Raw genomic sequence first — 17,104 nt, 5'->3', positions numbered from 1 at the left:
GAAAACTGCGGCTAATTGACCCAATTCTTTCGGGAGAAAAGCTCTACAAAAGAGGATTTCTTTTAAATTCTTCATTGAATTACTTATTTGGGTGGGCAATCCCAGTATAATGTTTTTTCCTGGATACCATCTTTGCTGAGTTATAACTTTCTAAGTTATATGAGATAAACTGGGTTGTGGATTACAGTCCATATTAGTATTATATGGAGTACACTCAAAATTAGTTATTTTACTGGGGAATATATCGAAGTAACAATATCAGCCAGACCATTTCAAAACTAATACAATTATGTAAAGTTTAAAAATAAAAAAAAATTTTTTTTAAATTAAATTGAAATATTAAAAAAAAAACTAAAATAAATAAGTAAATAAATAAATGGTGCAGTTAAATAGTTCATTTTTTAGACAAAAATATATTGACCTAATGTGGATATGGACCTAAATTATCGCCTGGTGTATTGAATACGTTTACCAATGATGGTCTTGTTTCTAACAGCTCACTTCCTCTCATTGGTCTCTGACTTGGATTCTACTTCCTCAAACATAAGCAGCAGAGTTTTTCTTCCAACGAATAACCAACATGCTTGTCAGGTATTTGAAAGCACATGGCATTTGAATTACTTTCCACATTTGGGAACTTCATTATTATAATTGTGTGGACATTTATTATTTTTCACAGATTACATTTTATTGCTTCTCCAGCCAAATGAATGGCAAATTAATGGTTGGCTTTCAAACTACCTGTGGTGGCCCTATACAGCATTTATGGCAAAACACTGCTGGGCTCCAGAATCGTTGGGAGAGGAATGTCATCAAAATTCAGAGTCCCCAGAGGTTTCAGGTATGTGTGTTGTGTTTTCTAACTGTCTTTGAAGGAAAAATGATAAAGGACAGATGTTTAACACCAGGTGATTAATCATCCCAGTTGTCTGAGGACTGAGGAATTTGCCAGAACTGTCACGTGTTGAAACCAAGTAGTTCCAGGAAGTTGGGCAGCCAATCATCCTAAAAGACAGTTTTAAGAAGTTTAAAACGTATGTATCAAAACTAAATTTGTTATATACTGACAAGATGGCATCCCACTCCAGTACTCTTGCCTGGAAAATCCTATGGACGAAGGAGCCTGGTGGGCTGCAGTTCATGGGGTCGTGAAGAGTCGCACACGACTGAGTGACTTCACTTTCACTTTTCACTTTCATGCACTGGAGAAGGAAATGGCAACCCACTCCAGTGTTATTGACTGGAGAATCCCAGGGGCAGGGGAGCCTGGTGGGCTGCCGTCTATGGGGTAGCACAGAGTTGGACACGACTGAAGCAACTTAGCAGCAGCAGCATATTGATATAAGTAATATGACCTTCTAATACTCTTCCTAATTTCTTGAATCCCCTCCACTTTCCTTTTTCTCTCATTATTCCAATCTTCTTTCATTTCATTTTGCATTCTTAAGAATTTGAGTCACTTCTAGTGAGGTGGCTGAATCTAGAGTGAGGTAAGTCAGAAAGAGAAAAACAAATATAGTATATTAATGCGTATATATGGAGTCGAGAACAATGGTACTGATAAACCTATTTGTAAGGAGCAGTGGAGATGCAGACACAGAGAACAGACCTGTGGGCACCGTGGGGTTAGGAGAGGGCAAAATGCATTGAGAGAGTAGCATTGAAATATACGTAACCATTTGTAAAGTAGATAGCTTTGGGGAAGTTGCAGTGTAACACAGGGAGCTCAACCTGGTGCTCTGTGACAATCTAGAGGGGTGGGAGGAGGGGTTCAAGAGGGAAGGGACACATGTATACTTCTGGCCAATTCACAGTGCTATGTGGCAGAAACCAACACAACATTGTAAAGCAATTATCCTCCAATTAAAAAATTGCTTCTGTTTCACAATTTTCTCAAGCTCTTGAGAGAACAGGATTGTCTTGAGTAATGAGAACATAGACTGTTTTCAATACTAATACCAAATGCTGCTGAAGTGGAATCATTGTCACATTCATTTCATGGTTAAACTCAAATTATTCAATACAGCCTTCATCTTCCAAAATAATTTTGAGAATTAAAGCCAATGTAAGCCTATAAAAGACATTTATTTATGCAGCCTAATAAAACGTAGAGTATGATGGAAATTATAATCTAATACGTATTATAGAAGTTCTTAGAAAAATAGTGCATACTTTAACATTTTGGGCAGCCAAGCAAAATTTTCCTGTTAAAAAAGGGATCTTAAAACATTTTATTCTGAACAAATAGGCTTTTTAAACCTGGTTTGTGACTCAATTTAGCCCAGGTAGGTTTCCTTTATCATCTATTATTAGAATAATATAATAATTTTATAATTTTGATATAGAATAGAAAATCATCCTATTCTATAGAATCATTCTATAGAAAATCATCTGATATGTGATAGATGTAGCACTTGCCTTAATAAAGAGAGTAAATTGTATTGAATTTTGAGTGGCTAAGAGGGAATATGAGAGAATGAACAAGACCTCTATTACTAAAATTGAATGATAAGATATAAGAATGGCACATATTCTTAATTGATCTGTCATAAAATCACTGAAGTTCAGAATTTTCAGCCTTTTGTAAAATCAAATGGGAATCTAAAGAAGATGAAAGAAAATAATTTAGTAGATAGTTAGGTGACTCCTGGATGATGACTTGAGGAGAACTGTACAGCTGGAAGCATAATTCTGTCATTTGAGGCTTTGTATCCTCTTGAAATCCAGTATTACTGGTGTGTGTGTGTCTATGTGTGTGTGTGTGAGGTTGGGGTGGTATTTTAAGCCATCAGCATGTAAGTCTTCCTATAAAGGACTCCTCAGGCACAGGGATAAGACATCTTGAGTTCCTGCCTTGGTGGGGAGTGCTCTGCAGAGTGAGAACCCCAGACAACAAGAATGCATCCCATTTGTTGTGGATGTTCAGGTGTCATTGACCAAAGGAGACATTTCTAGTTTATTTATTATATTACTACTTTATTTTCTTACTTCCCTAAGTCCGTCTCTTTTCTGTAACAATAGCAACAAAAGAGAGCCAAGAGTACCTCTGAGGGGACACTGACTAGATGTCGAAGGATGAGCTCGCTGAAGTCCCTCTGCACGCTTGTCTAAACCTTAAGGACTGCTATGGGACTCTTGTCTGTGTGTAAACTTTATCGGTATTTATACACCTTTTCCGACTTTGAAACAGAGTGGGTGATTAAAAAAAAAAGTCTTAAGCTATCTTTGTCAAGCATTGTGCCTTCTTATTTTAGTACAGAGTCTGCCTGTCAATGCAGGAGATGTGGGTTTGAGCCCTGGGTCCAGGGAGATCCCCTGGAGAAGGAAATGACAACCTACTCCAGTGTTCTTGCCTGGAAAATCCCATGGACAGAGGAACCTGGTGGGCTATAGGCCACAGGTCACAAAAGAGTCAGACACAACTTAGCAACTAAAACTACAACCAAAAGAAATACTTTGGTCAAGGTCTTTATTAGTAGCGCGACAAGAGATTTGATGTTGGATACAAGTAGCGGGAACCTGCTACTTGTAAGTTAAGCGTTTTAGGATAAATTCTTTGCTTTTCTCGCTGTCCATTCCCAAATAGCATATTGTGGGGGTTGATGATTAAATATGTGTAGTAGATAACTATAAAACTTTAAATTCCCAAATAGATTATCTCCAGGGCAATTCAGCTGTAGCAGAGGAAGTGAGATTATTCACCTGAGTGCTTTAAAATGCAGCAGTGTCTTGCACCAAAACAGATGCCCATGGAGCATATTAATTTGATTCTCAAAATCCTTCATTGCTGATATAAAAACAGTGCTTCTACCGTAAAGGCATTGCTAAAAATTAGGAAACTGGATGACTCTCATGGGATCCTCTGGCTACACCGATCTTTAAGATCTGCAGGTATGTTTTAGCTCTATCCTGTCAGCAAGTGAACAGATACTCATTTGCTTTTGTTGAGCTGGGTCACAGAAATGTGCTGTACTTGTAGTACTGCCGGCCTCTATGTAGTAGCCCTTTCCTGAAAAGCTTTAGAAAGAGGCTTATTTGGGGGCATTTTGTAATCAGCGTCTCCAGACAGTATCTGCTGCCTCATCAATTTACAAGTCTCCTAGAATTATTCTAGGTTTATTTTTTTGTTTGTTTTTCTTGGCAGTTTCCCATGCATGCTGCCTTGATGGTTGTAAAGTCATTCATGCTTGCTTTAGAAATACTTACATAGATTTTAGTCCCAGCTGGACGCTGGCTTAGCATGGGTTTCTGAGAAAGCCTCTGGATCTGGCTCTTGCGTGGAGACTTTGTCACCTTCACCTGTAAAGGACTAACTAGATCCATCCCTTGTTAACCTGAAGTGTATGTTAATTTCTGAGAGACTGCTGCTGTATAAACTAGGAATGGTGTTTATGCATTTAGTCCACAGAGATGGCAGTGTTTCAAAAAGTTTCTGAAGGTGTTTAAAGAATAACATCTAGTATTGACTGAGTGCTTACTGTGTGTAAAGAACTGCATTTAGTCCTTCATGTATACTATCTTATTGGCCCTTCATGGCAGTCCTCTCAACTATCATTTACCCCATTGTTAACATGAGGATTGTAAGCTTTATTTTTTAAAGATGTTTTGATGTGGACCATGTTTAAATTCTTTACTGAATTTATTACAATACTGCATCTGTTTCATGTTTTGGTTTTTTGGTCCTGAGGCAAATGGGATCTTAGTTCCCCAACCAGGGATTAAACCCAGGCCCCCTGCATTGGAAGGCGAAGTCTTAGCCACTGGAGCACCAGGGAAGTCCAGAGGATTGTAAGCTATAGAGAATGAAATAATTTACCAAATCCCATACAAGATTAGAACATAGGATAGTTTGATTTCAGATCTCAGTCAGTCACTGAGCCACGATAATTTTTTATCTAATAAAGCCGCGTAAGAATTTATAAAATATAGAAAAAAAATCCGACCTCTGGATTTGGTCAGATCTGATGTGACTTGTTAAAGAATCCTTTGTCTACTGTGTTAGATGAAACATTATTATGCATTGCATGGTGCTAATGAACTGCAATCACATTTCTCAAAATTGCAGACAAAAGCAATTAATTTTACTCTTGTCTTAAAATATTCACAGAAGCAAAGAATAAACCACGCTAAACGTATAGTAGAAATTTAGCCTCAAATTCAGATGAAATCTCCCCTTATCCCTGTTTTTTTCTGGTTCTTGAAGGGATTTCCCCTATTGGTTTTATGGGTAGGAAGGAATAAATACTATGTTACTAAGTATATCATTGACTGTTGTTTCCAAGTTGAATGTCTGGATTCTTGAAATCAGTGCCTGAATTTTAAGACGATACTGAAGCATTTTTAATATGCTATTATCTACTTGTCATTTCTCTGATATTCCACTTAGAAATGTCAGAGACTTCTCATCACTCTCCCATTCAGAAACAATAGGCTTTATTAATACAAACGAAAGATGTGGTTAATAATGATGAATATAATTATTAACTTACTGCTACTCTCAAACTTTTCAAAATCATAATTTGAGACATTTTATCTTTTAATTCAAGAATACTTACTGTGTGAACACATGACGATGAAAAGACTACTGTCGTCATCTTGTGTTTTATATATTTTCTTGAAAAAGACCATTAAATGCATACTACTAATTAGGAACATTCTCATACAGAAGATATAAACGCAAGGGTTTCTGTTCATGTCGTTACTAGTATAATCCAAGTGAGTTTATATTCATTGTTCACCTGCCATAAAAGTTTCATTGAAGATTTAAATTGAGTATTTCAAGCACAAAGCCTCCCTTCCAAGCCATATTCTCTTAAAATGTTTGAGGTGAAAGGAATTTGTCTCATGTTTTCCATTGCATCAGTGCAGGCCGTACCTGGCTTACGTGATGGTGTCAAGCTTCTAACTTCATTATCCGCGCTGTGATCTGCTTTTGATTTGCTACTTTGCTGTTGTTTTCTTTTCTTTATTTTGGCTGTGCCCCTGAGGCACTCAGGATCTTAGTTGCTTGATCAGGAATCAAATCCTTGTCCCCTGCAGTGGAAGCACAGAGTCCTAACCACTGGACTGCCAGAGAAGTCCCTATCTTTTTTTTTTTTTAGCTTCACCTAACAGAAAAAAATGAGGTGGGTATTTGGAAAAGGTTATTTGACTAAGTTTTGGAGAAAACAAAGAATGTTAATCACTTCTCTTAGAAACGCAATTACCATATCACAAACAGCCTCTGACTACAGGGCCTGGTTTTTAAAAAATTATCATGGGTTTCCATGTTCTCTAAGGGCTTCCCTGGTGGCTCAGACAGTAAAGAGCCAGCCTGCAGTGCGGGAGACCCAGGTTTGATCCCTGGGTTGGGAAGGTCCCTTGGAGAAAGAAATGGTAACCCATTCCAGTATTCTTGCCTGGAAAATCTCATGGATGGAGGAGCCTGGCAGGCTACAGTCCATGGGGGTCACAAAGAGTTGGACATGATTGAGCAACTTCATTCACTTTCCACATTCTTTAGATAATTCACTCATCCCCCTTTTCAGGATCCCAACCAAAATCCCTGGAAACTTTTTGTTTAAATACATTTAACTGGATTATCTCCTTGTACCTGGTGGGTCTTGTTTCCTAGTTTCCTAGCTACGTAGATCCACAAGTAATTTCCCTACAATTAGAGAAGCAATTCTTTTCCCTAAGAAAACCTTTGCTCTTGCAGTGCCAGTGGGCTTAAATGATGGCCGATTTTCATACTAGCTTCTCTTCAGTTATACCAAGTTAATCTATAATTTAACTGAATCAAATAAATAAATACACATATTGCAAACTCTGAAGAGAGGCTTGAAGGTAAGAAGGTAATTTAAAAGCTACTGCAGGACTTCCCTGGGTGGTCCAGTAGTTAAAATTCCAAGCTTCCAATGCAGGGGGCCTGTGGTTCAATCCCTGGGAAGGGAACTAGATCCTACATATTGCACCTAGGAATTTGCATGCCGCAACTGAGGCCTGGCAGAGCCAAATAAATAACATAAAAGCTACTTCATTAGATCAGGTGTGAAGATGTAGGAGAGGAAATAGCAATGGAAAGGAAAGAGGGTTAAATAGATCTTGATCGATTGGACATGACTGGGGGAGAACGTGATGCCAAAGGTCATTTTGGAGTTTTGAGCATTGCAGATGGCAGTCTCCTGGTACCATTTTCAGAGGATGAGCATCAGGGCAGAGGTCCAAGTTGAGAGGAAAGAACATCTTGAATTAGAAGTGACTTCGTGTCACCTGACTGAAAATATTCAACAGATGGTAGAGATGGGGAAGGAGAGCTCAAGAGAAAGAGGTTGACATTCCTGATATAAACATGTATTCATGAGCCTGGGTGACAGTTAAAGTCCTGAAGATGAATGGGTTTGTGGGGAGAGCATGGAGGAGAAGAGAGACTGGTCAACACTTATTTCCACTTTTCTCTTTAAATGTGGCTGCTGCAAGTACCTTATGACACCTTGAAATCCTAGTATCCAAATATTAATTTTTGGTTATCCTTGATCATTGTAATACTATAGAAATGTTTTCAGTTATACTAAAATAATTGCATTTCAACTGCTGGTGCACTGGGATGACTCGGAGGGATGGTACAGGGAGGGAGGTGGGAGGGGGGTTCAGGATGGGGAACATGTGTACGCCTGTGGTGGATTCATGTTGATGTGTGGCAGAACCAATACAATATATTTAAGATTTGAAAATTTAAAAAAAAAAGAAAAATTTTTTTTAAATGTGGCTGCTATAGGTAAGTGTTCAGTTCAGCAGGAACTAGGGACTGTATCTATATCAATAGGCTTTCAAGAAGAATAAAGTTAATCTGTGCAGAGTAGATTTTTAATTAGTAAACACTATACAGTAGCTTAAATATTTTAATAACTCTATGCCATAATCAGATCAGATCAGATCAGTCGCTCAGTCGTGTCCGACTCTTTGCGACCCCATGGATCGCAGCACGCCAGGCCTCCCTGTCCATCACCAACTCCCGGAGTTCACTCAGACTCATGTCCATCGAGTCAGTGATGCCATCCAGCCATCTCATCCTCTGTCGTCCCTTCTCCTCCTGCCCCCAATCCCTCCCAGCATCAGAGTCTTTTCCAATGAGTCAACTCTTCGCATGAAGTGGCCAAAGTACCAGAGTTTCAGCTTTAGCATCATTCCTTCCAAAGAAATCCCAGGGCTGATCTTCTTCAGAATGGACTGGTTGATGCCAACTATATAGGTCAAGTGCAGTTGTGTAAGTGATGACTCGTTTGTTACCTTGCATACACCTTATCATATAGGTAATAACTATTCTTATCAGTACCTTTTTACAAAGAAATAAACTGAGGCACAGAAGTGTTAAGTAACTTCTCCAGGCTCTTCCTGCTGGGAAGTGGTGTATCTGGGATCTAAATTCAAGTAATCTGATTCCAAATATACACTTTAATCACTATGCTATGGGGGCTTCTCAGGTAGCTCAGTAGTAAGGAATCTGTTTCGCAATGCAGGAGACATGGGTTCAATTCTTGAGTCTGGAAGATCCCCTGGAGCAGGAAATGGCAACACACTCCAGTATTCTTGCCTGAAGAATCCCATGGACAGAGGAGCCTGGCAGGCTACAGTCCATGGGGTCACAAAGAGTCAGACATGACTGAGCATAAACACTATGCTATGCTACCTTCATATGAAGCCATCCCTACATCACAATTTTTGATAGACTTTTTCCATCATGGTCCTGACTTGTAAGTAGTCCCATGGTTATTCTAATTTATGTGAAGAGAGGATGACTTTCTTAGGGCTATATATTGACAGTTCACTGGATACATTATGGACATTTTTCATCACATTTTTAACAGACTAGTAGACAATCTCTGGCTTAAAAGGAAGTATATTAGGACATCACGTTGTACAGGAACAAAAGAAAATGCAGGACAGCAAAATGATCTGCTAGGGTTTGTGATACAGACCAAATGTTCATCTAAGAAGCAGTGTGATGTCTTGAAATAATATTTACATTATGAATAAGGTTGAGTCATGCACACAGTTTTAATGCATCCATGAATTAAGCCTCACACATTATTGATATTCACTAGTGAGGACAGGAGAATACTCTCCACCAATACACCAATGTTTTATTGATTTAAGTGAAAGTGAAGTCACTCAGTCGTGTCTGACTCTTTGCGACCCCATGGACAGTAGTCTACCAGGCTCCAAGATCCATGGTATTTTCCAGGCAAGAATACTGGAGTGGGCTGCCATTTCCTTCTCCAGGGCATCTTCCCAACCCAGGGATCGAACCCAAGTCTCCTGCATTGCAGACAGACGCTTTATTGTCTGAGCCACTAGGGAAGCCATTGATTTAAGTAATTAGGATTATTTGATCTTTCCAAGTTTCTCAGATTCATTATGCTAGAGTATTTCCTCTTGGTGGAGACTTGGGCTGGCCTCCCATCACAGTACAACATTTGGTCATTTTAACAGTAAGTCACCGAACAATGATTTCCAATTAGTGTCCCAAGCTATGTTTAGATAATGGCAGAAAATGTGCAGGAGGATAGGACAAGGACATTCAAGATGGGGCTTCGAGTAAAATTCAGAGAACCAGAGGTAATGACTTTGATCTGCTCTTTACTTTTGCTTAATGATGCAAAATACTGAAAACCAGAGCTTAAGATGGAGTGAGGCTCCCAGAACTGGTAAATGCTAAGCAGTATGAAGGCATAGGAACCAAACATGGAAGATGATACAGGGAAGAAACCAGGTGGCTGTTGATTCATTTCACAAATATGTTACCTAACCTATTCTAAACATGTGAGATACAGAGCAGACTGTACATTTTTTGGTTCAGGTGTTTTTTGTTTGTTTGTTTTGTTTTTAAACTTTTTATTTTGTATTGCTGCTACTGCTAAGTCGCTTCAGTCGTGTCCGACTCTGTGCAACCTCATAGACGGAAGCCCACCAGGCTCCTCCATCCATGGGATTTTCCAGCCGAGAGTACTGGAGTGGGGTGCCATTGCCTTCTCCGATTTTGTATTGGAGTGTAGCCAATTAACAATGTTGTGACAGTTTCAGGTGGACAGCAAAGGGACTCAGCCATACATATACATTTATCTAATCTCCCTCCAACTCCCCTCCCATCCAGGCATTTTTTTGTTCTTCAAAGTATAGATCTCTCTCCACTTGGAATTGGCATGGTCACCCATGTGCTTCTAGGAAGTATCATGTTTCTTTTATTTGTAGACTCTGTGCTACAAGACTGTAAGAAAATACTGTCCCTTGTTCTTTATTTTTGTTTATTTTTCTTGTCCAGGTTATTTTTCAAGGCCAGATGATTTCAGCTCAGGATGAAGTCATAGCTATTGATGATCTATCTTTCAGCTCAGGCTGCTTGCCAGCAGATGGTAAGATATTTTTCTCATTCTGATCCGTATTGTATAATAAATTCAGTTCAGTTTAAACATTGTGTAATGATTTTGATCTGCTCTTTTATTTTTGCTTAATGTTTTAGAGTGAACTATTTTCTATTGTCCTTATACACTGTGGTACAATGACTAGATTTGTGCTAGAGGTGAACACAGGCTACTATAAAGAACTGAAGTGTGTAATTTAGTCTCAGATTTGGAACCCTATAGCAATATTTACACTGGTTAGTTAAATCTTACCCAGAGAATTCTATGCTTTCTAGGGTATCAGGAGAAAACTGGCCCCCATTGATTTGAAACAGTCTTCTTGGAGAATCAATTAAACTAAGCCACTGAAAGACACAAATGGAGAAGTATATTAGTTATAATCTATTTTCTATTTAGACTGAAACAACTAGATCAATAAACCACACATCAGATCTAAAAAATTATCCATATCAGTCCTGTGATTATATTAACTGTGTAATATTCAATTCACCATTCACATAGTTCTCAATAGGAAAGTTCAATGTTTAAAATATAAGTTGGTAAGGATGAAATTAGTCGAATATGCAGTAATAACATTTATTTGATATATTTGAATATAGATATTTGATAGAATTTTTTCCTTTTGAAATTTTATTATGATATGATAGAATCAAGAAAGCTATTTTGTAGAGAGGGTTCCAAGTTCTAGTTGGATACAAAGAAATGGTAGTTGTGGTTAAAATAAAAATGTTCCAGTAACAGAAGAAATGTGGTTAAGAAAAAAATGTTCCAGTCTACCTAAGAGAGACCAAGGAAACTTGATAAAGGATGTTTGCATTGTGCTTTGATACTTAAAAAGCACAGCCATTAAAAAGAATTCATTTGAATCAGTTCTAATGAGGTGGATGAAACTGGAGCCTATTATACAAAGTGAAGTAAGCCAGAAGGAAAAACACCAATACAGTATACTAACGCATATATATGGAATTTAGAAAGATGATAACAATAACCCTGTGTACGAGACAGCAAAAGAGACACTGATGTATGGAACAGTCTTATGGACTCTGTGGGAGAGGGAGAGGGTGGGAAGATTTGGGAGAATGGCATTGAAACATATAAAATATCATGTATGAAACGAGATGCCAGTCCAGGTTCAATGCACGATACTGGATGCTTGGGGCTAGTGCACTGGGACGACCCAGAGGGACGGTATGAGGAGGGAGGAGGGTTCAGGATGGGGAGCACATGTATACCTGTGATGGATTCATTTTGATATTTGGCAAAACTAATACAATTATGTAAAGTTTAAAAATAAAATAAAATAAAAAAAAACACTTTATAAAATTAAAAAAAAATAAAAATAAAAAGCACTTCTTGCTGTTATAAGAGCTTATAGGTTTGTGTCTCTTGTCACTCAAATCAAGGTAAATTTACAAGAGCTAATGACAGCCCCTCTAAACATGGAACACATAAAGTTCTCTTTCATCTTTGTATTTTCAGTTCTTAGTATATATTAGTAAGAAATCATGATAGGATAAATTGAAATATAGATGTGAAATGTAGAACTTTAAAGGAACAGACTGTAACCTCCACTCATTCCTAGAAGTAAATAATTTAAGCAATATTATTATTATTTAAGCATTATTATTAAGCACATCAGTGACTTTTCACTACAAGCAGATAATATTCCTTAGACTTATCAGAAGGGAAGCAATATGCCAGTAGAGAATACATTGTCAACTCCAGGCAATGCATGATCTGCCATTCAAAACTCCCTTAATAATCTCTCTTCTGTTACCCTGCATGGTTGCTTCTGAACCAGAGCACAGCCCACTTACACTTGATTCTTAATGAAACATCTAGTCCCTGACCCTGATCACCTCAGCAGGGACATTATATATCTCAGTTTAGTAGTTTCTACAGAAATTGAGGTCTGCCAGACAAAATGATCCTTAATAGTTGTATTTATTGCCCAGTCTGGCTGATCACCCTCAAAGGAGAACAAAGCCATGAAATCAGCTCTTGACTGGACTTCCTGGACCATCAGGGAGTTAGGAAATGGCTGTTGCCATTGAAACTGTTTACACAGCAAATTATGCAGGAAAATGCTTGGGTTGTGCTTGGGGCCTGAGATTGCTTGTAACAGGACTCTGCTAGCATTTCAGACATGAACTTAACTCTTCATCTTCAGCTCTGGGAACCAAAGCCATTTCTCTAAGTACCCATGACCCATACCCTAGGACAAAGGCCTGTGTAGATGGGCCATAATAATTACTCAGAAGACAAATGCCAGGTTTTTAGTAAGCACCTGGACTCCTTAATATCACTATAGAAATAAAAAATGCAATAATAATGGGAGTGAGAGCATCAGATACTTGAACATTCAAAGAAAAGTTGGGGTCACATAGAAAAATACTGGCACCTACAATTTCTAAGAATAGTTTCAGGTAGTGTTATCACCATATTGTTCTGAGGTGATGTGGAAATAAAGTTTCATGAAGATGAGACATGGACTTTAAAGCTCAATTATTGGGTAGGGCTTTTACATGATTGTTACGTGTATACGAGATTACAAGATAAAGCTCTAGAGATGACTTTGAAATCCATGACTGAAGTCTTCAATAAATATGGAAATCAGACCTCCTGCATGGATGACCCAGGGCTATAAGTTGAATGTCGTGAGCCAAGATGTTTTTACAACATGGAAGAATAAATCAGTATATGGAAGCAACATTGGGGATTTAGAAGGATGATGACTTTAATTTTTGGCCTTGTGTTTTATGGGGCATTGGAAAAAGATCTCTCCCCTTGGGAAAAGCTGCAAAGTGAGTGGTTTCCTTTTAGAGAAATTCTGTACTCAGGTCAAGGTCACAAAGCGTTCTTTGAATCTTTGAAGGTGAGGGTGCACGGGTTTGGGTTTAATTTTTCAAATAGAATGAAGATTGAAAGCATATTTAAACTTTTGGGAGGAAAACACAGCAGCATGAGGACTAATGGAGACAAAGGAGAAAGCATTATGGGATAGGATTGGTATTCAGATGGAGTTACATTTTATAAATGGTGGGACTGTGAGAGATGGTAAAATTAGGTGGCATTAAATTTTCAAATGAGACTCTCCAGTCAAATTCATGCACTGACAGACTACATCTAGTTAATCATCAGAATCATGTAAAAGAGTGATTGATTCTGGGATTCATTCCAGCCCTGCTAGATGGGAATAACTGAGGATGGGGCCTACGTTTTAAATAATATACTTAGGAAATTCTTGTGAAGTCAGCCAATTCTAGGTTTAAGAACAGAACTAGCCTTTGGGACCCATGAGACCTAGTCTTGTGTTGATTTTTTGCATTCGGCAGTGACTGCCCTGGAGTAGGGTTCTGGATGACTAAAGTCAATGGTCTCAGTCTCGTGTGGTCCTGGTGGTGATGGCCAAGGTGGGAGAAGCAGGCAGAGCCAACCCAACACCTTCTGGACATTTCCATGAGAAAATCCTACTCCAGTGGAAAATAGGGTTAGATATGCATTGAGATGCAAGAAAGCAGAAAACCCTGAGATTTTTGCTTTTGCTTTTGACTTAATAGGCTTCCCTGATAGCTCAGTTGGTAAAGAATATGTCTGCAATGCAGGAGACCCCAGTTTGATTCCTGGGCTGGGAAGGTCTCGTGGAGAAAGGATAGGCTACCCACTCCAGTATTTTGGGGCTTCCCTTGTGGCTCAGCTGGTAAAGAATCTGCCTACAATGCAGGAGAGCTGGGTTCCATCCCTGGGTTGGGAAGATCACCTAGAAAAGGGAAAGGTTACCCCCTCCAGTATTCTGGCCTCGAGAATTCCATGGAATGTTTAGTCCATGGGGTTGCAAAGAGTCAGACATGACTGAGTAACTTTCACTTGTCAGATGACTTAATAGAGGAGATAGATAGTCATGGCATAGATTCTTCAACTCTGATTCGCTAAATTCAAGGACTAAGGGGTTTCCTTGCTACTTGCCATCTATGCTTCTGGAATAACCTCTCTCATTCAGGATAGGAAGAAGGAAGGAATGGCATAGGACATAGTTTTGGACACATCGTTCATCAGCTAGATGATCGTCAGGCAGATAACCTTGGTTGCTAGGGAGGCTAAGAAAACAGAGTGTTTAAATTTGGCCTCTGTAATAAAGGAAGGCAAGGAGAACAGGTTTATAAGTTGAGTGAGCATCCATTTGCTACAGAAACTCAACATTAGCATATTTAGAATTAAATTCCAATCTTCTTTCAAACTCTATTTCTTTTCCTATGTTCCCTATTTTAGTCATTAATGCCTGTTTGGTCTCACATAGAAGCCAAGGAGTCATTCTTCAGTCCTTCTTCCCCCTTCTCACCTCCACATTAACTTGGTGCAAAACATTATTGAGAGTATGTTCTTATATTTCTCTAATTGTCTCCACTTACTTATCATTATTCATCTGACTCTGATTTTGTGTGTCCCACATTTTTTTTTCTTGGATTTTGAAAATTCCAGTTTCAGTCTATTCCACTCCACTAATCACTATTATCTGCTATCCACCGGTTTGTACTTTCTAACATCCAACTATGACCAATCTCTACTTTATTTAAATCCCTCAGTAACTCTCATTGCCTTCAGAATGGAATTCAGAATTTTTTTTTTTTTGGTCATGACACAAGGTCACCAGTATCCTGCTCTTACACACCAGCCCAAATTCTTTCTTCTTAATTCCCCCAAGAATCCCCATATTCTGACCCAAAAGAGCTACTCGTGAGTCCAGTGTTATCTCCTTTTTTGCATATCTTTGCAAACATTGCTCCCTCTGCTTATTTCATAAAAATTTTCTTTGACCTGTCCTGCTACTAGATATCCTTTCAGACTGAGTCAGGGTGTCTTTTCTGAGAAGCCTTCTCTTACAGAAAATGCCCCCACACTCCAAGTCCCTGTACATACATACACACACAGTATTGATTTGCCTCCACAGCTAAAGGCTGAGAATTGAATAACAGATTGAACAAAGAGTATGTGAAATTATTTAAATATCAAGTATTTGGGATTTTGGATGAATTCTTCTTTCTGCCGAGCCACAAGCATCATTCCATAAAAAGCAGATTTAAATAAAATATCATGGGAATATATTTCTTTAGCAGTACTTAAACTTATGCTAAGAATATTATATTATTTTTTAGGTTTTGTTTCAGTATCAAAAATAAAGATATGTCTTCAAAATAATGAGATTTTTATCAGGATGAATTAAGCGGAGGCAAACATTTGCCATGGTTTAGTAGAAACATTGTGTTTTCTGTCATTTTACAGCAGATACATAGCATCTGGAAATGAGTCCACTTGAAAGTGAATGCTGTAATAAGTCTTTTGGTGGTCATTTTGATTTATAGAAATGGTTCTGTTTAAGATATATAGGTTTCCTGACAAGACTTCTCTATTTTCTTCTTCAGACTAGTGTGCTTTCAAAAATTTGTTCAGATTTTTTTTTTCTTTTGAGACAAGGGAACAATTCTATTACCGTGTTTTTATTTTCTCTGTTTTGATGCTTTGATACCCGGTGTCTTGCTGATCACAGAGGGTCCGTCTCTTCCAGAGTGAACCAATTCCTAGAGACAGTAAACCAGCTCGCCTTACAGTGTATTTTTCAAACCGACAGCCACCTCTTTAGGCTTTCATACTCTGGGTCACTAGATACCTGCCTTAATTACCCCAGGGGGAGTGCATGTTTTCTAAGGCAGTAGTTAAAAAAAAAAAAATATCACAGACTGGATGGCTTAAGGTGGTACTAGTGGTAAAGAACCTGCTTGCCAAAGCAGGAGACATAGGAGACACAGGTTTGATCCCTGGGTCAGGAAAATCCCATGGAGGAGGGTATGACAACCCACTCCAGTATTCTTGCCTGGAGAATCCAATGGACAGAAGAACTTGGCAGGCTACAGTCCATAGGGTTGCACAGAGTCAGATGTGACTGAAGAGACTAAGAATGCACAAACAGATGGCTTAAAGCAACAGAAATTTCATTTCTCATGATTCAGAAGGCTGGAAATCCAGGATCGAGGGGTCACCAAGTTTGTTTTTCTTGCATTTTTTCCCCTTGCTTGTGGATGACTGTCTTCTCCTTGGTCTTCATATAGTCTTCTTTCTCTTTGTGTCCATGTGCTAAATGCCTCTTGTTTTAAGGACACCAATCATATTGGACTAGAGCCCGCCATCATGGCCACACTTTCCCTTAATTACCTCTTTACAGACCCTATCTCCAAATATGGTCACATTCTGAGCTACTGAGTGTTTGGACTTGAACCTATGAATTGGTGGTGGTGGGTACAGTTCAGCCCATCAGAGCAACTAGGGAGAGCCCTGACTGACTAAATGAGATATCGATGGATTTTCAGACCATGGCTCTATGTTTGTCAAAACACACAGAAATAAATACCAGAAATGTATAATTGTTTAATTTTTTTTTAAATTAAAAAGAAATAGTAACTTTTTACAATTGGGAAAATTCTGATCATGAGAAATCCACTAGATAGATTTTCTCTTGTTCTTATATTTTATTTCACCACATAGATTATCATGTGTACTATTATCATTAGGAAAACAAACAAACAGTTTCTATTTTTTACTATAGAAGTATAAACAACTCTATAAATAAAGTGATAGATACAGGTATTATCATGGTTTCTGAAGGCTTTCAAGTTGGACAATAAAACTAAATTCTTTTTATAACATTAAAG

The 17,104-nt window shown here is 38.4% G+C and overlaps 1 protein-coding gene across 1 annotated transcript in view; it reads left to right on the top strand.

Annotated features, from left to right (window-relative positions):
* MALRD1 (MAM and LDL receptor class A domain containing 1) overlaps positions 1–17,104 on the top strand; it is a 570,138-nt gene that overhangs the window by 17,489 nt on the left and 535,545 nt on the right. Inside the window, exons 3-5 of the mRNA XM_027560003.1 lie at positions 497–591; positions 680–841; positions 10,301–10,391. Of these exons, the coding sequence (XP_027415804.1) occupies positions 497–591; positions 680–841; positions 10,301–10,391 (348 nt within the window). The remainder of the gene's footprint in view (positions 1–496; positions 592–679; positions 842–10,300; positions 10,392–17,104) is intronic.

This window comes from Bos indicus x Bos taurus, chromosome 13, assembly GCF_003369695.1.
Source record: "Bos indicus x Bos taurus breed Angus x Brahman F1 hybrid chromosome 13, Bos_hybrid_MaternalHap_v2.0, whole genome shotgun sequence".
Classification (NCBI taxonomy): Eukaryota; Metazoa; Chordata; class Mammalia; order Artiodactyla; family Bovidae; genus Bos; species Bos indicus x Bos taurus.
Note: the sequence above shows the minus strand (reverse complement) of the source record. Positions and strands in the feature narration are given on the sequence as shown.